The 27,492-nt window shown below is 31.5% G+C and overlaps 1 protein-coding gene across 1 annotated transcript in view; it reads left to right on the top strand.

Annotated features, from left to right (window-relative positions):
- Positions 1-27,492, top strand: part of LOC145329192 (fanconi-associated nuclease 1-like) — a 40,068-nt gene that overhangs the window by 11,615 nt on the left and 961 nt on the right. The window contains exons 11-33 of the mRNA XM_080173235.1: positions 751-865; positions 2,736-2,806; positions 3,146-3,191; positions 3,531-3,593; positions 4,254-4,327; positions 4,690-4,783; positions 6,389-6,423; positions 7,017-7,085; positions 7,683-7,746; positions 8,161-8,212; positions 9,089-9,149; positions 10,987-11,079; positions 12,094-12,192; positions 12,919-13,005; positions 13,517-13,565; positions 15,014-15,151; positions 15,755-15,847; positions 16,915-16,957; positions 18,796-18,864; positions 22,487-22,597; positions 23,677-23,752; positions 25,280-25,390; positions 27,352-27,472. Of these exons, the coding sequence (XP_080029361.1) occupies positions 751-865; positions 2,736-2,806; positions 3,146-3,191; positions 3,531-3,593; positions 4,254-4,327; positions 4,690-4,783; positions 6,389-6,423; positions 7,017-7,085; positions 7,683-7,746; positions 8,161-8,212; positions 9,089-9,149; positions 10,987-11,079; positions 12,094-12,192; positions 12,919-13,005; positions 13,517-13,565; positions 15,014-15,151; positions 15,755-15,847; positions 16,915-16,957; positions 18,796-18,864; positions 22,487-22,597; positions 23,677-23,752; positions 25,280-25,390; positions 27,352-27,472 (1,834 nt within the window). The remainder of the gene's footprint in view (positions 1-750; positions 866-2,735; positions 2,807-3,145; positions 3,192-3,530; positions 3,594-4,253; positions 4,328-4,689; positions 4,784-6,388; positions 6,424-7,016; positions 7,086-7,682; positions 7,747-8,160; positions 8,213-9,088; positions 9,150-10,986; positions 11,080-12,093; positions 12,193-12,918; positions 13,006-13,516; positions 13,566-15,013; positions 15,152-15,754; positions 15,848-16,914; positions 16,958-18,795; positions 18,865-22,486; positions 22,598-23,676; positions 23,753-25,279; positions 25,391-27,351; positions 27,473-27,492) is intronic.

Genomic DNA, 27,492 nt, shown 5'->3' with positions numbered 1-27,492 from the left:
TTTTCTTGGTGAAGATTTGCCGAAATGGATTTATAATTAGATCTTATCATGTACATGTAACGGGGTTAAATAACGATTCCCTCCTCCCTCCTTGCCCCAATCCCTCTTCTCCTACTGGATGAACGAACTTACTAATAAATGACCATGAAAATAGCAACCTAAATTGTCGACAATTTTTCCCCTGTCATAATATCCACGTATATTTTTTAACTATTTTGCTGACTTCCCTATAGATCATTTAGTTCGTCGGTCTATAGATAAGCTGATTACTAGGATCCTTAATCTTTGAATACAATTTATAAAATATTTCACAGGGAAAGGACATATAAGCTGATTTAATCTCCCCCAATTATTATAAACAAAACTATCATATCCCTTTTGTAGGTAAAAATTATTAGTAGAGAAATTTGGACAATGTGACTAAGTACAATACAATCCTTTTTTAAACATGTCCCCAACTCAACTAACCAGGGATCTAAATGGATCAGACAATGGTCGATAAACATCCCCAATGACAATACACAAATTACCCCTTCTGAAGATAAAGATTTGTGGTTGAAACGTTGGGACACTCAACTTTATGAACCGATCAATAAAATTTAATAGTAGTCCCCAAAGTTGTTAAGCCAACGAAAAAGTTATTATAAAACTTTGGGGACTAGTGTAATAAACAGCCTAATGTCCCCTCCCTCCCTGGAGCTAACCAATTCAAAAACGTGTTTCGTTCATAGGATATTATTATTATTCCAGGTTGTTTAACAGAAAGCATACCTGGATTCTGGAGTCAGCCATGAAATACGATGAATGTCCGGATATTCCGGGTGCTGCAAGTTTTCTGGTCTCTGCCAAGCTTCTTCAAAATAAGGTCAGCAAGTTTTCTGGTCTGTAATAAGCTACCCCAAAAGGTCAGCTAATTTTCTGGTCTCTGCTAAGCTTTTTTAAAATAAGGTCAGCTGATTACTTGTTGTTGTAGTGGCCCTGATTCTCTGATGTTTGAAATAAGATGCACATGGATATTTGTGGTAAGAATCCTTTGGCAAATCTTAGATTGGTAAGCTTCGTGCACAACTTAATGTATTATTAAATGCTACGTTTCAAGCTGACCCGCAATTCTGATAGAACTTTCTCATTTACATAACATTGAGTATGGCGGTCAGTTATTTACTTTTATCTGGTTTAAAAAATGGTAAAACCTACGGCGTGATTTGGCTCATTATCAGGCTCAACTCATTACCATGTTATTTTTGTATCCTTAATTTTTTTCTCATAGAAGCCCTGCAGGTTATTTTGGAAACAAGTTTTGCCATTTTTTTGGTTTCGTTATTAGAATCTGGTAATTTTAAAAAATAGTTTTTACTTATTTTTAAGAAAACTATTTCATATTTATTAATGGATAAATAATCTATTTTTAATGTTTAGCTTTCTGTAACATTTTTAAGTTTTCTAAACAAATGCTTTACTTAAAAGATCTCTACAACCCTCTACGCCCCCTCCATCTGTATTTGAATTCAGGGAGGGAGAGGACATTGTTTATTACACCAGTCCCCAAGGTTTTATTTTTTGTTCTTCGGCTTAACAACTTTGAGGACTTCTTGAATTTTGATTGGTTGGTTTATAAAGTTGAATGTCTAAATGTTTCAACCACTAATTGTAATCTACAGAAAAGGCAATTTTGTTTATCATCATTGGGAATGTACAAAAATGTATCAGCCATTGTCTTATCCCTATAGATCCCTGATTCGAATTACTTAATCTTTTCTAGGTATGGAACATTAAAATTTAATTTGAGAAGAGAAAATTAATTTCTCAAGAAGGTATATTTAAATCAATGTTTTAAAATTTGTTGTGGATTAGCAATTTTAATCAGTTTTATTTTTACTGTTTTAATTAAAGTGTGTTTACTAATGTTCATTTCGGCTCTATTTTGTACTATGACCGACAAGAAATAAACGAGTCAAAAATGCATATTGAACGCGGCAAGCCAACAAATTAGACAGAATAGTTATTTATTGCATCGTATTACAGATATAAAAATGAAAAAGTTATGAGATTAAAACCATTTTTTAGCCTTGAGGGCAAAGGCCCGGGCTAAACTGGTTTCATTTAATGTTTTATTTAATACCTATTCCAGGGGTGTATATTCTGCACAAGATTCATTTTTTTCCCTGCTGCAAATTTTTTAATTTTTTCTCTCCTTCTATTTTTTTCCAGCAATGAAGGAAATAAAATGGAAAAATCAAAACTCTTTATTTTTTTCACTAGAGACTCCTACCATAGCATCTAGAGGCTCTATATTGGAAGGAATTTGGAGAGCATAAAAATAGCCTAAAACCATCTAGGGACCTATAAGAAGCTTCCATATAGAGGAGGACCACATTGGTTCATAGGTTAGCGAGATCCTTTCCTACAAACAAAAAAGCTTAGTACTTTATATAATAGGATATTATCCCCCCTCCCACATATTCTTTTAGTTTTTTTTCACTAAAAAGGTGAGAAAAATGGAAAAAAATGCTTTTAGTTCTCTTAATTTTTACATTTTTTCCCCCAACCACATATTTTTACCCCCCCCCCCCCTCAGCAGAGTTAAATTTGAAAATATACACCCCTGACCTATTCGGTAAAAATTGTCTGTAATACGACGCTATACATAATTTTTCAGTATGGCAAAGAACCGTTTCTAATCAAACGGATATTATTCGCTTTTAAAGCCATACTGGAATATAATTTTTTTTTAGGACGAATTGGAAGACCTAGAGGAATGTTTGAACATATTGTTGTTACCAGAAGTTAAGATTATTGCCAAGGAATTCATCCAATTAAAAAAATTACCAGCGTATCGGCCCCTTGAGGCCTCAAGGGGGGTGTCCCTTCCTCGCTTTCAATGATAAAGCTATAAAAGGAAAAATTTAAAAAAAAAATTTTTTTTTGGGGGGGGTCGCTTTCTCTAAGGAGTAGTGTAGTACCCCCTAGAGTTTGAAACCATTTATTCGATTGGGGTTGGATGGGACAAGAAAAAGCGTAAAAGGATTATTTTTTTTAACCTAACAAACAACCTTGTGTCCTTGTTAAAATTCCCTTGAACTTTTTATAGAAATATTACCCTCTTGAAAAATTGAAATTAAAAGATGAAATAATTGCCACAGGAGTTCAATGTGAACAACAGAATGTCAAGTAAACAAGATATTATTCAGGTGCACATTTATTTTCGTCCTTAAATAAAAGTAACATGATGCATGTCTGTGTGTGTGTGTGTGTGTGTGTGTTGTCACCGAAGGATCTCGCTAGCCGCTGAACTCATATGATACTCTTTACAGTGTACAGTTTCATAGGTCAGGGGAATTATTATAACTATTTGGGGGAAGGCTACCACCCGCCCTAGAAAAAAATGCCACCCCCCCCAAAAAATATGACTTTCTTTTTTTTTTTAATTGAAAAGGGTGGAGCGACTAGCCTCCACCTCCCTGCCACAGACAGACGGACGTAGTGACATCTAGAATTGTAGAGTATTTTGAATAAGAAACTATATTTAGGAACTAAACAAGATGTGTGAAAAGAAATCAATATTTCAAACTAAATCAACTTTGAAAGAAAAGGTAGGATTTACATTCTATAAAAATAATATTTTGTTCCATAATTTCCTTCGTCTGTCCGTCCGTCGGTCCATTGCGCTATAGGTGAAATGTGATTTTCTGGGCTGTTACTTAAGATTGAAGACAGCCAAGATTTTTAGTGAAGATTCCTATTACATATTTCTATCTAATGTATTTATTTTTATGCCCGTCTGTACATAGACCATGCTTCAAAAGGTATAAACCTCTTTCTTTAAAGGTTTCGTGATTTTCTATGAAATTTTGTATATTCTCTCTTTTTTCTTTATTTTGATATCTGAATATCTGCCTTATAGCTTACTTTGTCCGATTGTTAATTCCATGTTTTGTTTTGTGCTTCGCTACTATAAATGGATGTTGTTATCTTTGTTTCAATATTATAAAAGTTTAATGGTAGAGTAGAAAGTGTTATTATTTGCATTTTTTGGAAGCAATAAAATTGATTCATTTTAGGAATAATTTTTCCATTTCCTTTACAGATTAAACTATGGACAATCAATCTCTAAGTGCGTGGTCGTCAATTTAGGTTGCTAATATAGTCCTCAGATATTTATAGTCCTCCATTACATTCTAGAATAAATATTGTTTCAAAATTACCAATATAGCTGTAGAAAAAGCCAATAAATGATGTTTTTTTTTGTCAAGGTTATAAAACGAGGAAGATCATTAGTTGGAAGTTGTTACAGGCTGCACCCTGAGTCTAGATCTGTCCTCAACAGGTCAACAATATTTAGGTTCTTTCCCACAAAGTGATTCTTTAGCACTGAAGCTTCTTTCCCTTATCTAAAAAATATATTGAAAGATGGGGTGAGGCGGGCAATAGTCTTTTCCTTTGCTGAACTTCTCGTGGCCCATACCTACGGTGTGCTCATACGGTAATAGAAATTATTTGTCAATATAGTGATCACAGGGCCAAATTTGTAATCTATACCTTGCTCGTTCACGACGACGTCGAGAAAGAAATTTTAAATTTTACCATGACTCTAGGTGCTTAAAAGGATAATAATCTTTTGTTTCATTGAAAAGAATTGTAAAGTGTATACTTATGTTTTCCTGAAAACTAATCTTGTTTAAACTTCAGAGTGTTATGTTTGTGGGGTGTATCTAAATGGTGGGGAGAAAGGGAGGATGACCGCCCTCCTAATTCTTTGACAACTTTACTTTTAACTAATCAGGTCAGTTAATTGGTTTTAATAACCATATTTCAATCATTTATCCTTTTAATATAAAGTAGTAAGGTTTTTGTATAATGATCTCAAAAACTGCCGGTCCGATTTAATCAGGAAAGCTTCATAAATGTCTTTGAGTGGTTTTGTTAGGAATTTTTAGCATTGAAGCTAGGGGCGAAAAGTAACAGGATTTCTCCATGTCTTTTAACTTCTTATAAATGAACAAGGGTAACAACAGCCATGAGAACCGAAGCAAAAAAATTATGCATATACAAACGGACAAATATGGTATAATTCAGAGAAAATCACGAAACCTTTATAAAAAATTACTTATGTTTTCTAAATTAGACCGATGGACCAAGGACTTTAAATACTTAGTGTTCATAGTATGTGTATGAAATCTTTACTAAAAATTGAAGCTTTCTATCTTAAATAACAAATAAGAAAATTAGATTTTCCCTTTTATGTTAAGACTCTAGGGGGCTTAGTGTCTTTGGGTACTAGGTAACTAGACCTCTCTCCACGCACCTTGAAACATACTCCGCTTATGAATGCGGTGTAAAGCGTCCAATCGCCCATCAGACAACCAACTCTCTGAGATGCACGAGCTTTGCCTGAGAAGTCCCAACTGTGCATGGTAACGAGTTGCGCCTGTTTTTGGTCAAGGCATTCTCCCCACTCTAACTATTTACGTCGCGCATCTGACATAGCAGCAGTGGGAACCATTTTTAACGTCTTTAGTTATGACGCAGTGACCAAGATTCGAACCTATCACCTTCCCGACGACGAGCGGATGCGCTACGTGTTTAGCCACGGTCGCGGGTTTTTCCCTTTTCCCCATAGCTTCACGTTAGAACAGACATAGTGAATTATAGTGTAGCTTCTCTACTAAAAACTTTCACTAGTCTCTTTAAAATATAATATTTTATATTAAATTGCGTCGTTAGGTTATTAATAAAAATAATAAAGAATTAAAAGAAAAGATATTTTTATTATTTTACAGAACTTAATTTATCTTTGATTAGTTTTATATTTTTAAACAGTTTATTGCGGATTATTTCCAGGGAGGGAAGGGTACATTGGGTTGTTAAATACACTATTCCCAAAAGGTTTATAATAACGTTTTCTTATTTGTTGGATTTCGAGGACTTTGATTGGTTGATTCATTAAGTATAGTGTCCAAACGTAACAACCGCTAACTGTAATCTACAGAAGTGGTAATTTTGTGTACCATCATTGTAGATCATTTTCGTATCCCTTTAAATCAGTGGGTTATTTCTTCAATTTCATTAACTTACTATTTTAAAAATAGTAAATTTAATTGAATTTTAGAATATGATTATAGCACAAAGAGTACGAACAGATCAAGAATATACGTGGATATTATGACAGGAGAAAATTTATCGTCAATTTAGCTTGCTAATATAAATCTTATTTATTGGTTAGTTCGTTAGGTGGATGGAGGGTATTGTTATTTTATCCAGCTGCTAGCAGCACTTTATCAGAGTAAATGAAAATCTTGAGAAACATCCAAGTAATCATAGAATATTCGTGATTTTTTTGACTCTATTTACCAATTATAATAAATGACTTGAATTTTATTGTTTTCAGGGAAAACTAGTGTTTCCACAGTATTCTATTATAAGGTTTGTAATTTTATTTGCTAAGCTACTCTATAATTAAAATGCTTAATTGATCAACATTTCTCTTTGTGTTTCTGTTATCTTGATAAAATAAGCTTATTACACTAAGCCACTAATGATAACGTTTTCTTATTAATTGGCTTAAAACTCTTGTTATTTTTTTTGAATTTTTATTGGTTCATTAAGTTGATTGTTTGGCCGTTTCTTGTTCGAACTACTGATAGTAAACTACAGTAAGGGTAATTTTGTGTATAATCATTTGGGATGTACATTGTACATCAATTTATCGGCCTTTGTCTCATCTTTAGATCACTGAATTTCTGAATTTTGCGACTTTTATGATTTCATGTTATTCTTGTTTTAATGTGTTTGTGTGTGTAGCCATAGTTTCTTAGTGTTTGGATCTAAGTAGCCATGGAGTAGGACGAGACACTTTTGTATGCTAGCACCAGGGCCAGTTCACAATTTTAAAATTATTTAAACACCACCTTTTAAAAAAACATGGTTGCGAGTCCTTCGGTTTCGGAGCCCCGAAATGCTTCCAGGACGCAAAAGCTAGTCTAGAATAAGGGATTACAATAATCTTTTTGATTTAGGGAAAGAAAAATTTTCCGTGGTCGAGAAGATCTAATTGCATGTGAAGCAGCTATGAAACTAGTGGACAGGAATGATCTTGTTCATGTTAAAACTTGTAAAAAAAAAGTAAGGGGATGTCCGCCTGGAAGTGACAGAAATATAGGTCCCAGGAAGGTTTTAAATATTTTCGCATTTGTTTAAAGCTTGCATTATTAATATGTATAGAGCTTTCCAGTGCTTTTCCATTTATAAAGCAATAAACTTCCAACAGAGTTTTGAAATCGATTAAAAATAAGTGGGATAGGGGTGCGGTTACCTAATTCCAGTATCCATAATAACCTAGCCTAACCTGGTCTAATGTAATAAACCATTGAACGATCCTCCCGTCCTCCATTGTTTCACGTTAATCAAAAGTGCTATTTATTGGGCTGTTTATTCCGCTAGTCTCCAAAGTTTTATTATAACTTTTTCTTATTCGTTAGTTGGAGACTTTTATTGAATTTTGAATAGTTGGTTTATTAAGTTGTGTGTTCAAATTTTTCAACCAATAACTGCAATCTACAATGGGTAATTTTGCTTATTATCATTGGGGATGTAAATCATTTTATTGTCAATTGTCTTATCCCTTTAGACCCCGGAGTTTTGTACATAATATAAACTGAACTGAACATGATATTGTTTAACAGACTTGAAACAGCTGTTGCCAACAAAGATTTTGATACTGGCTACTCTGTATATCAAGAAATTCAGGTGAAATGCATTTGATGTTTTTTTTTGTAGCGAAGCTTTTCTATGATTAGGGTTGGTCCGTCTGTCCATAAAGGATAGCTCTTATTTTTTATTTAGGCATGTTAGAATTGTCTTATCAATTTCAAACTTTGCATGCTGATTCCTGGAATAGTTTGATACGATTTAAAAAGCGAAGCAACTCTATAATGGCGTTTTAAGAAAGTCTGTACATACATTGTAAGATGTAATTATCCTATTTTTTATCTGATTTTTGGAAAAATGATTCCTAGGACATTATAATATAATTATTATAATATTTGTGGAAAATTGCCTGTAATACGATGCTATACATGATTTTTCAGTATGGCTAAAAACCGGTTATAATCCTGCGGATATTAATCGGTTTCAAAGCCATACTGGAATTGTTTATTTTAGGCTGAGTATAAAATACTTCAAGATAATTTTGAGCTGATGCAATTCATTAGAGGTAATTTAAATTCTAATTTCGATATTTATCATCTGCTCAGCTGTTCTTGATATCTTAACGCACAAAATAAGTTAGAAATCTAGTTAAAAATATTTGTTAGATTAAAGGTCTTTAAAGGGAGGACGTGAAAATGGATGAAAGTATGATTATATTGAACAATTAGCATTCCCCATATTTAAGTAATTTTTAGCCTTTAGTGTCTTTGAGCACTGACTGACCCCCCTCCACCCCCTTTTTTATAAAAAAAAGTAATATGAAAATAAGGGGAGGGGGAGTTTTTATGGTTTGTTTATTGCTTTAGGGCAGGTTAGGTCCAGTTACATTGTCTACTGAGTAGCCCACAGGGGTCAGACCTGAATTGCCTAATCTTAAATTATTCAAAAAATTAGTCGGAGGAAATCTAACGATGATTTTTTTTAGGGGGAGAATTTCTCTTTCCATCCCCCTAAAAAAGTTGTAAACCTTCCCTGGCCCTATGAAAAGTTATATTGTACAGGAGAACCATATCAGTTACTCCTGTTATTTTTTTTTATAACTAGCGGCTACGCCCCCTAGAAGCCTCTAGGGGACTTAAATGTAGGAGGGGGGAAAAGTCGACCTCATCCCATTTTAAATTTTAGTTTCAAAAGGGTAAAAAATTATTTTTTGGGGGTAGGGGGGTGAGGAAACCCTCCACAAAAATAGTTTAAAACCCTCCCAGGACCTATAAGAAGCTTCACTGTAAAGGAAAACAATATCGGTTCAGCGGTTAGTGAGATCCTTCGGGACAGACAAAAAAAGCTTATTACTTTATAATATAGTTATAATGCTTGATCTTTTTTCTGACGGTCATGTGTCGCCTTTAAAGATGTTTGTCATCCTTGTTATTTATTATAGGATTACCCGTGTTTATGAGGAAGCTGACAATGCCAGCTGTTTTCATCTATGGTCTCAGTCGGTGAGTGTTTCATATAGTTTTTGGTTGTTACTCTTCAAATTTATTTGTAAGAATGTTTGATAGCATATTTTTTTTTATACAGACAGGGTTCTATAAAACTTATATTTCCTCTAGGTATTTCTGTTTCTATTAAACCCCACACAAAAAATTTGGGGGTATTTTATTTTATTTTTTTGGGGGGGGAGGAGGGGGATTGACCTACGAGGGGTATATTCTTTATGTGTTCCCCTGATAAAGGATGGGTGGGGGGGGGGGGTGGAATAAATATTTTGTGGGGTGGGGGGAAAATGAATAAAAAAAAGAGTACTTCCTGAAAACATTTTTCCATTTTTTTCCCTCTTTGAGTTTTTAGGGGAAATATTATCAAGAAAATCTCAAGTAGCTATATTTCTTGAAGAATAGAGCCAAATCGGCCATAACCGAGATTTTAAGCTTCATTCGGAAAGATAGACATTATTTGAAATATAGATAATGGCTTGTGATTATAGTTTTAAAGTCAGACATTAAAGTAATATTTTTAAGTGGCTTCTAGTTTTTATTTGGAGTAAAGTTGTAAAAAATAATTTTTATCACGTTGACAGACCCTACAAAATTAGATCTTTCATAACTTTTATTTTTGATTTAATTATTTAAGAGGATAAAATTATGTTTTTCAATCAACACGGTATAATCCGTTTTTAAATTTTTAAAAGCGAAGCTTTTCTAGAATTAGGGTCAGTCCGTCCGTCCGTCCGTCCGTCCGTCCGTCCGTCCGTCCGTCACAATTAGCTCTTTTCGTTAATTTAAACAGGTTAGAATTGTCCTAACTTTGCATGATGATTCCTTTAGTAGTTGGGTACAATTTAGAAAGCGTAGCAACTCTATAATCAATACCAGAATGTCCATTTGAAACATGTTGATTTTTAACTTTTTTGACAACAAATTTTTGTATGTTAAAATTATCCGATTCTTCTGATTTTTTAAAAACTGATTTCTATTACAACTAGGTACAATGTTATAAGCGAAGAATCTCTATAAACAAGTCCCCAAAATGTAAGTATGTTCTTAAAGTTTTAAACAGTATCGTCTATTTATGCAGTTTAGCAACAAATTTACTTACAATATTGTTTGTGCTGATGCATTAATATTCTGCTTATTAAGTTCTGACAATCTACAAGTGTTAATGTTCGTTTGTTCTTCCATTTCAGAGTTTCGCTTTTATGGATGTTGTCATCCTTGTAAGTTGTATATATAAGATTTCTTTAGATTTTAAATAAAAACTTTTTCATATGGATACACGATAATAAAACCATATTAATTTCAAAAGGATTTTTTTATAAAAAAAATCTAGGTCTTTATAATGTTTGGTGGTTTCCTTCAAAGTGATTAGCGCACTCTTATTTTGAAATAAATTGAAAATTAGAGAAGGGGGATAGTTAGTTTTTCGTGTGTTTGTGTTTTACAGTAGGTTAGGTCAATCCCATAGGGTTAGGGCACCGCAAGTAAAGGCCCCGAGCTGATTAGGCAAAGCAAATATGATAAACTTTGGGTACAAGCATAGTTTTAGGTTTAATACCACCTTCACTTTGGCATAAAATCTTTAAAAATAACCAGGGAGGGAGTGGATATTGGGCTGTTTATTACACTAGTTCCTAAAGTTTTATAATAACGTTTTGTTATTCTTTGGCTTAACAAATTTTTGGACTTTTAATGAATTGTTATTGTTGGGTCCATTAAGTTAAGTGTCCAAACGTTTGAACCACCAATTATAGTTTACAGAAGGGGTAATTTTGTTTATCGGCCATTGTCTTATGATATCCCTTTAGATCCCTGGATATAATTTTTTATTCTGAACTAGGAGTGTAGATTTACTTGAGAAAATGAAAGACTATTCCTCAGCCGTTCAACTTTTGAAGCTTCTACTTCAAACAGATTTTCTTTACAAATACAGGTATAGTTATTTATCCCCAAAGTTTTATAATAACGTTTTCTTATTCGTTGGCTTAACAACTTTGAGGACTTTTAATGAATTTTGATTGGTTAATTCATTAAGTTGAGTGTTCAAATTTTTAACCAATAATTGTAATCTTTAGAAGAGGGAATTTTATGTGTCATCATTGGGGAATGATGTACATCAATTTATCGGCCACTGTCTTACCCCTTTAGATTCCTGGTTAAATTGTCAAATCTAGAGTTCTATGCAACAGTAAGTAATTAGTTTTTTATTAGAATAAAAGGATTGAAAGATTTAAATGGTTTCGTTTTGACGTTCTTGATATAAATATGGTTTCTTTTCACACGCATATAAAAATAGTTTTTTTTTAATACTGGGAGGAGAATTAGATATGATTTTATGAACAGTATTTCTCCAGGCATCTAAAGGGATAAGACTCTGGCCGGTAAATTGATGTACATCCACAATTATGATACACAAATGTACCCCTTCTTCTGTAGATTACAATTAGTGGTTGAAACTTAATGATCCAACCAATCAAAATTCACTCTGGTCCCCAAAGTTGTTAAGCCAACGAATAAGAAAACGTTATTAAAAGTGTAATAGACACCCCAATTTTCCCTCCCTGTTATTTCTCATTTTTGGCCCCAAAACTTTGTTACTCTTATTTTGATTAGTTGGTTTAAATTAGCAGTGTCAATAAACTTTCAATCAATAATTTTAATCTACAGGAGTGATATAGTTTTAATTTGTTGGTAAAAAATAGCAGTGTCCAAATTTTTTAACTAATAGTTTGAATCTACAGAAGTGATATTTTTGATTACTTGGTAGAAACTTGCCGTGTCAAAGTTTCGTCACCAATAGTTTGAATCTACAGAAGGAATTTTGTTTATCGTTAATGGGGGTGTTTGATCAATTTAGCGTCCATTGCATTGTCTTATCCCTTAAGATTTCTGAGAAAGGGTGGAGATTGAACTATAGAGCAGCTTTGCTACAAATGATGTTTTTAAGGGGACTATGGTATGAACGGCTGTGTTTGGATTTAGAATCGCATCTGAAAAATCCGCGAGAGTCCCTAGATTGGATTCAAACGGCACTGCAAGATGAGAGGTAATTTTACTATCTCAAAAATCCGCTGGAAGTCTAAACCTCTTCATTCCCTATACAAAAAGAATTTTAAAGCTTTGAAACAGGTTTAAACTTGAGGCTTAGTTGCGGCTGACATCCAGGTATTTAAAGGGGGTAGGCGAAAATGACACTTTTTGAAACCAAAACAAAAAGTCAACTAAATAAAGAGTTACAGCTCTGAGATTTGACATGGCAGTTGATTTAAAGAGGTGTAATATGGAACTGTGATTCCCACCGATTTTTTTTCGCCTTTTTCTCGCCAAATTCAAATATAAGGAACGACAGGAAAGTGAAAGGCTGCTAATGCAGGAAAAAATAAGTGGGGTTTTACTAGAAGTATGATGCCGGCGGATAACGGCGGTTTTCAGCGAGGGCAACGGTTCCACCGCCGTTTCTTCACAGTTCCATATTGTACCTCTATAAATCAACTGCCATATCAAATCTCAGAGCTCTTTATTTTGTTGAGTTCCTTTGACTTTTAGTTTTGGTTTACAAAAGTGTCACTTCCGCCCCCTCCATTTACTTTTAATGGTGATTTCTCTTGGGAGGGTAGTGTTACCCTCCCACAGAATGGTTATTAACCTTGCCATGACCCATGAGAAGCTACCCTGTTAAGGAGAACCATATCGGTATAGCAATTAGAGAGATTCTTTGGTACACACAGACACACAAATATCCTGTTACTTTTATACATGAATAAATTTTCAGTGTGCGAGGAGCACGAAGGTTGGCCCTGCACCATCGAGTAACAAAGATCTGCACAGCTAAGAGGAACCTCAAAGAGTTTGGGGACAGGCAAATTATAATTGCAACAAAATAATAAAAAAGCCTTATTGTAACATATGTAACATAAAGTTGTCTTCTTTACATACATGTAATTGAAAGGCCAGGATTTCAGGGACAATACAATGGACATTGATATATTAATAGTTATACCCCTAAATTACGATAAACTACATTAACCCTTTTTTAGGGGTGTATATCTTCAAGAATTTCCATTTACCCCCCCCCCCCCCTTCGTCACCATCCCCGTACTTTTGGTCTTTAAGCTTGTACACTGCTGGTATTCATTTGTAATTTGTACCAGTATAAATAAAAGTCTAGTGTCTCCTCCCCCAGAGACATAATTTTAGAAAAGGATATACTAAGAAAAGAAATATATATATTTATATAATCTAAGAATCAAGTGGTTCAAAGACACATTGACATTGCAAGATTTAATATACTAAATCGATTGATATAACTATAAATACCATCCTTCTTACTTTTAAATTTTAAAACCTGGATTATTAATTTGTGATGCCAGGTTGGAGGAGTTTACTGGCCGCCAGGACTGGCAGGATCCATCCAGCCAAGTAAGTATCTTGTCCTATTATATAAAGAAATAAGGTTTTTTGTCTGTAGCTTAAGATTTCGATTTTTTTGGAAAACGTTTCTGATTCGATAGCTTAAAAACTTTGGCGACTTTTATTTAATCCTGATTTGTTAGTTTTAGCTAGCAGTGTGAGAATTTTAAACAAATTGTTCAGATCTACGAATTGGATAATTTTATTTTTAGTATGGCTTCGAAACCGATTACAATTAAATCATAAAATTTATTCCAAGTTTGGTAAACCGGGCCTTTGGCACACCAGGGCTTAAAAAACTGTTTTTAATCTTAGAATTTTTTATTTTAATATCCTCGGAAAACTGTCTCTAATGAGATGCTATAAAAAAATGTTATCACTGGGGATGTACTGAACATTAATTTATTGTCTTATCCCTTAAGATTACTTAAACTGTTTTTAACCTATTTTTGAATGGGGGGTCAAAAATATACTAGGACACCTATAGAATCAGACTGCAGAGTCCAAATTTGAATTAAGTCCCCAATAATCTTTTTGGGGGGGATTTAAAGATCAATTTTTAATGTTGCTCTGGTCATTTTGACTAGAGCAAAAGGTCTTTTTTTACTCGGGGTAATATTGTGGCTTTTAGAACAATTTATATAATTCACTTTATATTGATACAATAAAAAAAACATTACTCTGTTTAATGGAAATATTTTTTTTTTCTAAAACAATTAATTTCATCTAAAGATCTAACATATACAATAAAACATATAATTCTGAAGTCTGAACCAATAAGAAGTATTATTTCATTTCAATTCTTTACATTTCAAAAAAGAGTGTTTTCACAAAGTGACTTATTTCCAATGTAGTTAAATAATTTTTATTTAATTAAAATGAAAAGAATGAAAACCATACATATAAAAGATACATACTTTTAAAAAATATTTTTAAAAAAATTAATATAATCTTATATTATATCATATTTGTATATGTGACAAAAATAAATTTGTTGTATTGCATAAACATTTGTCATCTTACAGCATCTTACACAATTTTAACCCTTTACAACCGATTTTTATGTGTTTTGAAGAAGTGATAGAAAACAAACATGATAATGTTAATTCATTGATATATTGTAAAGAATTAACTTTTTAATGAATTAATTTAGATGAAATCAAAAGGTCTATTTTTACTCTATACCAGAATACAATTTTTATGAAGCAAAACACTCTAAAAGCTATGAATTTTAACCAAATAAAAAAAGACCTTTTGCTCTGATCAAAAAGGACCACAGCAACAGTAAAAATTAATTTTTAAATCCCCCCAAAAAAGTTTATTGGGGACTTAATTCAAATTTAGGATCTGCAGTTTTATTCTACTGGTGTCATAGTATATTTTTGATATATGTTTTAAAAATGGTTAAAAACTGTTAAATACATTTTTATGATTGTTTGAACTTTTAAACTTTGCAGGACCTGCCAACTGTGGTGATCTCTGGGAGGATGGTATCCAAGGATGGATTATCCAACACTAAGTCCATATTTATGTTGGTGAAGGATGGTGAGACTACCTACTGTAATGTCGAGGAACTTGTTAGAGATCATTATAAGGTTAGAAACTATATATACAATAGGGTTTGCCTTGATACTAGATATCCGGCTGATTTCTAATGCTGGATATCTGGTATCCGGCCGGGAATCTGGCCAACTCCGGATATCCGGCAAATTATTGGATATCCGGCCCAACCCTAATAAATAGCAGGGAGGGAGAAGACATTGGACTGAAGATTGTCAGAGAGAGAGAGAGTAGACAATGGGCTGTTTATTTCACAAGTCTCAAAAGTTTTGTAATAATGTTTTCTTATTCGTTGGCTTAACCACTTTTGGAGACTTGTATTGAATTTTGATTGGTTCGTAAATTAAGTTGAGTGTCCAAACGTTTCAACCATTAATTTTAATCTTCAGAAGGGGTAATTGTGCATCAACATAGGGTATGTAGTGTACATTGATTTATCAGCCATTGTCTTATCCCTTTAGATCCCTGGTTTATTATACTGATACCCAAAGTTTTATAACTAAGTTTGGATCTAAAATTTTGGGTACTTTTATTGAATTGTGATTTTTTAGTTTTAAACAAGTAGTTTCCAAACATTTCAACCAATAATTTTAATCTACAGAAGGATAATCATTCTAACCCTTCTTTTCTTATTATAGGATGAAGGATTATATGAAGGATGTCACGCAGAAGGTGCTCTACTAAACTCAATACTAACCCTTCTTTTCTGGGATATTATCTACCATTCAGAGGTATAAGTGACCACTTAATTTTCTTGGTAAATTAGAGAACAGTAGAGTCTCATTTTTAAAGTAAAATCACGTAATTTAGTGATGGATTTATTATTACTTGGATGTTACACCAGAATATCATGTACTCTAATAAAGTGAAACTTGTTGCTGGCTAAAATAATGACCCGCCCCCCTCCCATCTCCTCCTTTTGTACGTGGATGAACAAACTGACTAATAAATTAAGTCCATGTCAGCAACCTAAATTTACAATAATATCCACGTATACTCTATAAACATTATTTTAGTAAAATGATAAAAACTGTGTAAATGAAATTAATAAAAGTCACGAAACCTGGATTAGACTGTAATTTACACTTGTCTGGTAAAAATACGTGCTCTTATTGTTGGCTTTGTTAGTTCATATCTGAGCAGTGTCCAAACTTTTTAACCTTGTAGGATAATCATAGAGAAAAAAATAAAAGAGAGGAATCGAAGCAACTAGAAGACGAAAATAGGCAGTGGGCCTAGAGGCCTACTTAGCGCTGTTGCCGCGCTAAAATTTATTGCTATTCCACTACTTTTCAAATGGGAGGATTAAAAATTATTTTAAAAAATATTTTTTTACTTTTTACTATTTCCATATTTAGGGCAAGAATATTAGATTAGATATTTTCGTTTTAATGTTTTTATTAAAAATTACATAGAATTTTATTTTTATTTAAAAAAATTTGTTCATGAAAGATGAATCCTTCTATTTCTAAAAAGGGGGAAATTTTTTTCATAATGAACATTCAGCTGATTCTGACCGCCTACGGCTGTTTGCTAAATATCGCTTTTCTTTTTATTCACATTATTATTTATGATTGACTTACAAAAAGCCCTGGGCGGTTTTTGATTTTCGTCTGCTTCTAAATTTAGGGATGGGGAAGTAGTATTTTACCATGAAAAAGGGGTGAGTATTCATCCTCTTATCCTTTTTCCTTATGAGGATAATTTTTTTTATAATATATGATTTACATCAATTTATTGTCCATTTTCTATATTTTTTTGTGAAGATTTCCCGAGCTGTCATATATTTCGTTTTCAGATTGCAGATGCCTTTAGAGACCCGGCCCAAACCTCCCCATTAGGTAATCTTAAGTTTTCACGTGAAATAAAATAAACATTAAGGGTGGGGGGAGTTTGTACAGTTATAGGAACCTTTTATTACAAAGATGAGTTGAATAGCCACCCCATATTTTATTTTTGCACTTTACTCATTTATGCAATAAAAGCTTCCATTTAAAAAATCATCTCGATATCTTTAGAAATAGCTCATAACTTAACATTTTAGTGTTTGGGGGGTCTTTTACCCCACTAGCCCCTAGAAGGAAAGTCCCAAAATTCAATTTTCAAAGTTTTACAGGTAGATCCAATCATATAAGAGAGTTTACAAAAGGAATTAGGTTGATAACTATAAAAAAACAAGCCCAAACGGCCAGGCCAAAATTTGATACTGAATTTTCATTTCCTATAACTGTACAAACTCCCCCCCCCCCCTTTTTTTATTGCATATCGCGTAAATGTAAGAGTTTATATCTATTCCTCAAAAAATGCGGCGGTACAGTTCTATAGGTACTACACAACAAGAACAAACTTGGTCATTTTTATTATTTATTCCAAATGCGTTTATAATACTTAATCTTATTTACAGTTAGCTTACTATGTTGTGTAAATTTTTAGCTTTCTAGGTTGTTAATAATTGTACTAATTAAATACTTTATTAAATTGATTCCCTATCTTTACCGACAACTGTTAATTAAATTTCTGCTTATATTAGGACGAACTAATGAATACAGGGCCTGACAGAATAAAAATATTCATTTAGAAATGGTTATAAAATTACTTGGATATTGCACAAAATTTTCGTCTACCTTAATAAAATGATTCTTTCAGTTGGCTAATATAACAACCCCACCCTCAATCCCATTTATGACTAACAAATCCCATCCCCTGACCATGAATTAACGCATTGACCAATAGTTGATGACTATATTAGCAACCTGAATTGACGACCAAAGTTTCCATAACACAATATCCACGTATTAATATATCCAATCCATTATTGAAGGTTGTATTTTATCTTTCGATTTAACTTTAATCTCAATAGAAAATTTACTTTGAACTAAACCACAGATAATATTATTTAATCAATAGTTTATTAATCGTATAATCATTATCAGGAATGGAGGGGACATTGGACTGGAAATTTTTTATAGTTTTATGGATATTTTCTCTGATTAGATGCATTAAAAACCTTGGGCACTTTTATTAAATGTTGATTGGTTTCTATGGAGCATTTGAAAGGAGAATTTTTGTTTTATAATAATTAGTTTTGTACAATAATTTATCGTCCATTGTCCTATCCCCTAAAATCCTTGATTAATAAGTTGCTGTGGAAAGTAATCTAAAATTAAAGAGAAACCATTAACCCGTCAAAGAGCCATAAATAAAGATTGTGTGGGTGTTATTTTTTGGTATTGATCCACTTTTATGGATTCGTTTAACTACATAAAATAGACTTGTCTAAAATACTCTGAGAGCAGGCAATTTTTTATTGCCTAATTGTTTTAATAAATAATTCGAAGCTACAGAAGGATGAATTTTATTTATCATCATCGTCCCTTACCTATTGCCGTATCCTAAGCGTAACATCGCTACAAAGGACGTAATTATCCTTGTTCATGATTATCCTAATTTATAAGTATCGAAGCTGCTCTATAATTCACTTTAATTGTCCGTCCGTAACGGTCAGTAACGGGTAAATGTGATTTTCTCAGCTGCTATTGAAGATAGACAGCTGAAATTTTTAGTGAAGATTCCTATGACATTTACGTATCTAATCTATAAGTATACATTGTTTTATCCGTCTGTCTGTCGGTCATGGTTAAAAAAGACCTAAACCTGATCCTTGTGTTTATATATTTAGATTGGGACACTGATGATTTCTATGCTTCAAGGAAAGATGTCATTGATCAACGTTTACTTCAAATATCAAGTAAGAATTACAAATTTTGGCGAAACTACTCTATAATTAACGCTGTTTGAAAGAAACAAGAAGTAGTTAACAGAAATGACAAAGCAAACAAAAACGCGGGAAAGTTTTTATAATATACGAAGTAATTAAGATATTGATTATTTTTGTCAATGGTAAGCGGGTGCAATTTTGCAAAACTCAATATTTGTTAATGTTCGTTTGTCCGAATTGATTAGCTTTGCTTTTATGGAAGTTTTCATTGTTTATATTATGTTTAAGAAAAATGGATTTATTATTACTTTGTATCTTACACTAGATTATCATGTACTCTAATAAAGTAAAACTTATAGCAGGCTAAAATAACGATCTCTCAGCTTTACCTCATTTCCTCCTACTGGATGCACGAACTGACCAAAAAAGACAGGGGAAATAACAAACTAAATTGACGACAAATTTTTTCCCTGTACACAGTTATGGAATCTCGACCACAAAGATTTTTTTATCCAATCTTGACAAGTGAGGTATTTTTGGAAAGAGGAATATACATAGAAAACGCCCATGTAAATTAGAAAATCCGCAGAAATCATAGTTGCAAGTTATTTACAAAAATCTGCAATGTTAATTTGCAAAATTATTTTCAGGCCTTAAATGACAGATTTAGAAAAAAAAATTTTATGAAATGTGTTTTATCTATAAGTTTAGAACATACTTAAGGCAAAAAAAAATTTCTTTAGTGTTACTTTTTTTACCTTATATATGAAAAAGCAGTTTCTCACATTTTATGATAAAAAAAGGTATAGGAACAAAAAATATGTTTTTTTCTGATGTAAACACAATAATTGGCATAAAATCTATCATCCTAAATGTAAAAATCAGATATAGAATCCTTTTTAGAGTCAATATAGTGCAAAAAGTAATCAAGACAGTTTTGCAAAGTATGAAAATCTAAAGAAATTGTTCTTTTTGCTTTTGATATAAATATCAGATAAATGTATATAAAATTAGTGATCAAAAACTTTAAAACATGTTACAAGTTTTTTCAACACTGTCATTGATTAAACTGCACTTTTATGTTTAAGAATTACTGAAGTAGTGCATATAAACTCTTTTTATGTAGTAATTAAACAAAATAAATGCCAAAAAACCAACTACAAAATGGTCTACTGCATTATAAAAAAAAGTCTAATTGTTGATTTTAATTCATTTTGTTTAATAACTTAATAAAAAGAGTTTTTTTGTGCAACTTTGGTAATGAGTAGACCTAAAAGTGCAGGGTTAAAAAAAGTTATAACTTGTTTTATAGTTTTTGATCACTAATTTTATATACATTTATCTGATATTTATATCAAAAGCAAAAAGAACTATTTTCTTTAGATTTTCATACTTTGCAAAAATGTCTTGGTTACTTTTTGCACTATATTTGCTCTAAAAAGGAGTCTATATCTGATTTTTACATTTAGGATGATAGATTTTATGCCAATTATTGTGTTTACATCAAGAAAAACATATTTTTTGTTCCTATACCTTTTTTTATCATAAATTGTGAGAAACTGCTTTTTTCATAAATAAGGTGAAAAAAGTAACACTAAAAAATTTTTTTTGCCTTAAGTATGTTCTAAACTTATAGATAAACACATTTCATAAAAAGATTTTTTTCTAAATCTGTCATTTAAAGTGTTCACGAAGCTGGGAAAAAGTTGATATATGTCACTGATTAATGTTTTTTAAGAGTACTATTTTGAGAATTAAGTCTTAAATACTTCCCATTTAAAAATAAATCAAACTTTAAAAAAACGAATTTATTCCCTTGAAAACATCGTTGTATTTTGAGTTTTATTGTACATATCTATAAACCTATCAATATCGACAAATAACAATCTTTTTGTTGAAGTTTACTTGCAAATTTAGAGTAGAATAAATTCTTTTGTTACATACATATAAAACTAACCAAAAAAGTTTGTAATTTCTTTTTACGGGGAGATTAAACGATTTCTACCGATAATCGAAAATATATTACCATATATGGGTATAAGGTCAGCTGATTTTTCGTTGGTATAAATGGTACCAAGGATTTTGTTAAGTTGAAGTATAGAAACCAAACATTACTGAATATTGTAAAAGTCGCAGTCCCTTCAGTGTATTTTAAGTTGTAAGTTTGGACCAGTACGGGAAAATTTCAATAGCTATAAAAAGTAAATAATTTTATTCCCATAACTGAAAAAACCTGTTATTTTATTTCAATTTTTGTATAGGTTTATTGCTTACTGACTTGGTTTATTACCTCAGGAACCATCTTTACATTGTGTTTAGGATTAAGATAAAAGCCTTGCTTTAATTAATGTACATCCATAAATAACAGATTAATATTAAAAGAATATAATTTGTGTGCTCTTTATCTTATTCCATGTTTTGAAGTATTAAACAATCAAGTTCTGTGTAGTCCATATGTATGTTTGTGTGTGTGTGTGTGTGTGTGTGTATTTGATTTAACCTGGCTGTACTCAGAAAACGCTTATAGCAAAATTAATTCATGTTTTAAAGATTGTTTCTTTTAAATATCTTTTATAGATTTTAGTTAATTAATCAAATATAATCTAAGCAAGAATTTTACCCCAAAATAAAAAAACCATAATATCTAAAAACTTTCTCAATCTATAGTAAAAACTTTAAAATCCCCCAATTATGTGGGGGCCTAATCGTATTTTTAGCTCTGCAGTATGATGAAGCTTTTTTAGCAAGTAGTAAATATTGAGATAGGATGAGGGTGCTATCGACAACTATAGATAAGGAGGGGGGATGGAGAATGGAAGAGGGAAACATGAATGGCCAATGTAAGTGAATGAGTGTGTGTTTGTGTGTGTGTATAATACAGGTATTTAATTAAATTTGACACATTACGAGATTATTTTACGATGATAAAATGCTTATTTTTATGTAAATATTATATAAAGACTGCTATATTTTATGCTGAATATTTGCAGCAAATAATATTTGTTTATTCTATTTAAACATTTCAATTCTTAAATATCATTCTTTCTACAGATTTAAACAATTTTTCTTTTGTCACTATACCTGCATAAACAAAGCGGTATTTGGTTAATGATTTTATAAAATAAACCAAACTTTTTCATTACATTTTAGAGAAAGTTCAAAGATAAATATTAATAGAGATATATTACAAAAATATTTTCTAAGTATCAATTTTTTTGTTTTTATCTGCAAGCGAAGAAATGGCTTATTTTCTCTTAGTTTAATTCTTGCTCAGATTTTAACATTATTTTCATGTGGAAATACTCTCAGCATTTTAAACTGATTTTTTTCTAACTTAATTGAACTTTTAAGGCATAATTCTTTGAAAATTACTTAAAATATAAAAAAAAGGTAAACGAAAATGCATTTTGAAAAATTAAATTCGCGATCACTTTAAGGCATGAAAATAATTTTGCAAATTAACATTGCAGATTTTTGTAAATAACTTGCAACTATGATTTCTGCGGATTTTCTAATTTACATGGGCGTTTTCTATGTATATTCCTCTTTCCAAAAATACCTCACTTGTCAAGATTGGATAAGAAAATCTTTGTGGTCGAGATTCCATAACTCTGTGTAGTAATATCCACGTAAATTTTACATCTATTTTAAGAAATGACTGCAGAAGAACTATGTGAGGAGGTTGAGGAGTATTTTATCGCGAATTTGAACGTTAGCAGTATGGTCAACTGGGACCTGTTCAGAAGTCATGAGTATCTTAGAGGTAAATTACAGGAATCTAGAGGGATAAGACGATGAACATATCCCCCTTTTGGAATTAAGCAAAATTATTCCATCCAAAGCTTGAAATTGTCGGTTGAAAAGTTTTGACACTGTTTAATTTTTGTAAGCTAACAAACGAGAAGAAAGTTTTAAAAAAATGTATTACAAAGATCCTAGGTATTAAACATAGTGTTTTGAAACATCAATTAAATCTAAGAATTCATTTATAGCCTATTATATACCAGGAAGCTTACATAGAACAGATAACAAAATCTTACTTTTGATCAGCATTTGATAATAGTATTATCATTTTTATTCATTTATAAACCAGTGTTTCGGAGCCGGGAGCAGCAACATTTTTGGTGGAGCCGTAGCCGGATCCGGAGCCGTATTTTTCGTTAAAAACGGCTCCGGCTCCAGATTAGCTAAAAATGATTTTTTTAAAGTAATATTATAATTTGGCAACGGTCTATTTCCATATAATAAACTGAAAAACTATTGTTACTTAACAAATAGACACACATCCTTCTACTTTTATATAGCTTTAATCAAATAGAAGCAAAATATTTGGGTATAGTCCTTTCCACGACATCCCTCCATAAGGAGCGATTCTTCGTATTTTTCACAGTAGCTTTTCTCTTAATTCTAGCCCCTGCGGGGGGCTCTAACCCTGCGGGGCCAATTACCTAACCCTGTGGGGCAATCACCTAACACAATATAACCTAACCTAACCTAAAATAACCTATAAAAAGCCATTTTAAAAATACGAAGAATCGCTCCTTATGGAGGGATGTCGTGGAAAGGACTATACCCAAATATTTTATATTATTTATTTTATTTTATCAAATTCAATAATGAACAAAATTTGATATATTAATTTTAAGGTAGGAGCCGGAGCCGCATCAAAATTAAACGGCTCCGACACCCTGTTATAAACCTTTAAAGTTGAAATCATGCATTATTTTTGATAAAAAAAAGAAGAAAAATATCTATGATTTATTAAAAAATGTGTACAAAGAGCACTAGAAATCCCTACCCACCCCTTTAGTTCTAATTTTTATTTGTTATTTAAATATTTAGGGCTTATGATGTGTTTTGAGCCTTGCAAACTAGCCAAAATTATGGAAAGAATGATTAAAGACCACAGGACTTACAGGTAAGCTTTGTTGTAGTCATTTTGTTATGTGAATGGATTTATTATTAATTGGATCTTACACCAGATTATCATGTACTCTAAAAAAAGTAGTATGTGAAACTTGTAGCTGGCTAAAATAACAACCTGCCCGTCGACTCCCTTTACATTATTTATCCCCTCCCCCCATTTCCCCCCTGTCATAATATCCACGTGTATTCTACATATATCCATTGTTGAGTGGTCACATCAACCTCCTCCAAAAAAAGAGAATATTAGTTGTTGGGCTGAACTTGAAGACATTTTAGCCGTTCTTGTGCGTAGCGAGGCTACTCTATAAATAACTTTTTCTGTTTTTCCGTCAGTCAGTCCGTAACGCTATGGGGAAAATGGCATTTGAAGATAGACAGCTGATATTGTCATGCTTAAAAAGACATAACATTATTTTTCAAAGGTTTCGTGATTTTGAGTTTTTGCATATTATCTCTCTTTTTTTCCCTTGTTATGAGAACTGAACATCTGCTCTGTAACCAACTTTCTACGTTTGTCCAATAGACGATGTAATTTCCAAATTTTTTTTATGCCACGCTTCCTATGGTTGTTGATATTATTATCCTGCTAATTCTTGTGAAGTTAAGAATAAAATGTTTTGATATTTATTTCTGTGGTATAAAAATTATAGTTGAAATTTTCCAAATCGTTAAATATTTTTTTTGTTATAGTAGAAAAATTGAATGTTTTCAGTAAAGGTTAAAGACTAAATTACCTGGTACTTGAACTTTTCTGAAATATGTTTTTAGAGAACTCTGTATTTTGGTAATTTTCCATTTTATGTTGGTGTATATATATTTTTCTCTCTCTCTATTTTCTCAATTAGTACCTAGTCATGTTGCCAGATTTATTTAAAACCAGTTTTTTAAAATACTGTTGACATCATGTTGCCTGATATACTTAAAACCTATAGTTTCGATCAGGGTTGCCAGTGTTTAATTTAACCCTACATTTCTGATCAGGGTTGTCAGATTTTGATTTAACCTTATAATTCAGATCAGTGTTGCCAGTGTTTGATTTAACCTTATAATTGAGATAAGGGTTGCCAGTGTTTAATTTAATCTTATAATTCAGATCAGTGTTGCCAGTGTTTAATTTAACCTTATCTTATAATTCAGATCAGGGTTACCAGTGTTTAATTTAAACTAACAATACAGATCAGGGTTGCCAGTTTTTTTTACCTTTTTGTAAATTTTGATCAGGGTTTCCAGTGTTTAATTTAACCTTATAATTCAGATCAGGGTTGCCAGATTTAATTTAACCTTATAATAGAGATTAGAATTGCCAGTGTTTGATTTAACCTTACGATCCAGTTCAGGGTTGCCAGTGTTTAATTTTACTTTATAATTCAGATCAGGGTTGCCAGTGTTTAATTAAACCTTATAACTGAGATTAGGGTTGCCAGTGTTTAGTCTAACCTTATAAATCAGATCATTGTTGCCATTGTTTGATTTAATTCAGATGAGGGTTGCCAGATTTGATTTAAACCTTATAATTCAGATCAGGGTTGCCAGATTTGACTTGCTGGAATCCAGAAACTCGGGAGATAAGATTTGTGGAGGTGAAAGGTCCCGGGGATAAGTTGTCTTACAAACAAATTCTTTGGATCAGGTAATTTTTGTTCTTGATAAAAAGGCATAAAGTTATTTCCTGTTATAATTGTAAGTCTTCCTGCTAGAGTAGTTTGATGCATCACGGTTGGACCCTCAGATGTAAAAACTTTATTTTAGTGTTTGGCCAAAATGACTTAGCAATTGTATCTGTAAGTACGTCTAATAACACCCTTTGCTATTTTTAAAATCCTAGAAATTTTTTTTTGCAAGAAAATTGCATAAATTCGCAACCTTTTTTAGAACCACTACATAACTCGAGTTTTAAAACTTTTTATATAAAATCCTTTTTACAAAAAATATCAATAATTACTTAAAATTAAACCTGAAAGAAAAAAAAATTCATTACACGTGTTGATTTGCATGTTTTTGGTCTTTTTTTGAGGAAAGTATAACTTCCACATTTTTGACAATAATTATATTTCTTTAACATTTCAAAGTAAAATATAATAAAACTTAAACGATTTTTCTTGAATTATCAGTTGAAAATTTCATCAAACATGCAATTTAAGTGATGAAAATTTAATAAAATCATTTTTTGAATGTTAAGAATTACCAATTTTCTACATTTAAAACAAAATGTTAACAAAATTTAAAAACATTTTAACATATAACTTCAAAAATCAATACCTAACATTTTATAAAAAGATGTTTCAAAAAATAAATCATTAAAAGGTATTAAAATGCATTTGAAATTACTTAAAATTAAAACGAGAACATCTTTTTACATTGTATTCTGTGTAATAGAGTTTAAATGACATGATTAGTGAATGAAATATTTCCTAAACTCATTAAGCCTTTTTGTGACTATATTAAAAATAATTTATTTTGTTTTATATTATTTTTTTATTCAAATATTTGACAAAATTTTCTCTACGTCAATAAAATAAAGTCAGTTTTTTACTGTTTTCAGGTTTTTCTTTATAATTATAACAATTAAATAAAATATAAATCTTAATTATCTTTTATTTGAATTATCATACACATTAAAATGTAAAGTATAAGCTAGAATAGCACTTTTTTCAACGAATATTTTAATGACATTATATCAAAATAATTCCTCTTAAATATCACACAACATATGATTGGGAAGTATAGCCAAGCCATTTCTTGGAGGTATAATATTTACAAAAATAACATTAATTCTGTTTTTATCAGAAGTTAAAAAAAATTGAACAATTCTAAAACAATGGTTGGCTGTCTAGATATTGAGTACACTAAGACTATGGCTCTGTTCTATTGAAATAACGTTGCAAAAAGAGGGGTTCTGAAAGTAATCTACCTAATTTTTTTAAAAGAACCAACAAGTACTGTCAGTATCTTTTTTCTTGTAATCTAGCAGACAATCAAATCATAACACAATTTTCATGATAAGATATTCAGGTTTCTACTTCACATTTTAAAAAATATACTGATCAATTAAATGTTCAAAATTTTACTTTGTACTAATTGAAAAAATATGTTGTAATTCTTATTTTAAAGTTACATTTTTATCCCTGACAAAATCATAGACGACTTTTAAAGGCATCTTATCTAAACTTTTTGAAGAAAAACTTAAAAACGTTAATTAAGTATGAAAACTATTTTCTTCGATTTTTCTGAAGTTATTATCGCATTCTATGGGTTTTTTATTATCATTTACTTATATCGAAAGTGCCAAACATTGTACCCTAACTTATTCATTTAATAAAAAACCAACCGTGGCATGCATGTATGTCTTTCTACATCGGTTCATGAATGGATAAAATAAATATTCCAGTATTGCCTCAAAACTGACAGCCTAATTAACATACGCTGGATAAGAACCGGTTCACAACCGTACTGACAAATCTTGGGCATAACAATTCAGGTTTTAATATTATATTTTTCATTTAAATATCCACGGAAAGTTGTCTATAATACGATCCCATAAATAACTATTTTTACATCGTTTTTTATTAAAAACCAGTCTTGTATATTTAGATTTTTCCTGTCTATTGGAATAATATCTGAGGTATGTCATGTTGACCCCACAGGCAGCGCTGGTGGGGCAAACCGCAAGAACAAGACAAGTCCAAAGGCAAAAATAAGTCCGGCTAAAAAGGCAAGATGATATGGATTAGC

The sequence above is a fragment of the Acartia tonsa genome, chromosome 10, assembly GCF_053477335.1.
Source record: "Acartia tonsa isolate MP-2025a chromosome 10, ASM5347733v1, whole genome shotgun sequence".
Lineage (NCBI taxonomy): Eukaryota > Metazoa > Arthropoda > Copepoda > Calanoida > Acartiidae > Acartia > Acartia tonsa.
Note: the sequence above shows the minus strand (reverse complement) of the source record. Positions and strands in the feature narration are given on the sequence as shown.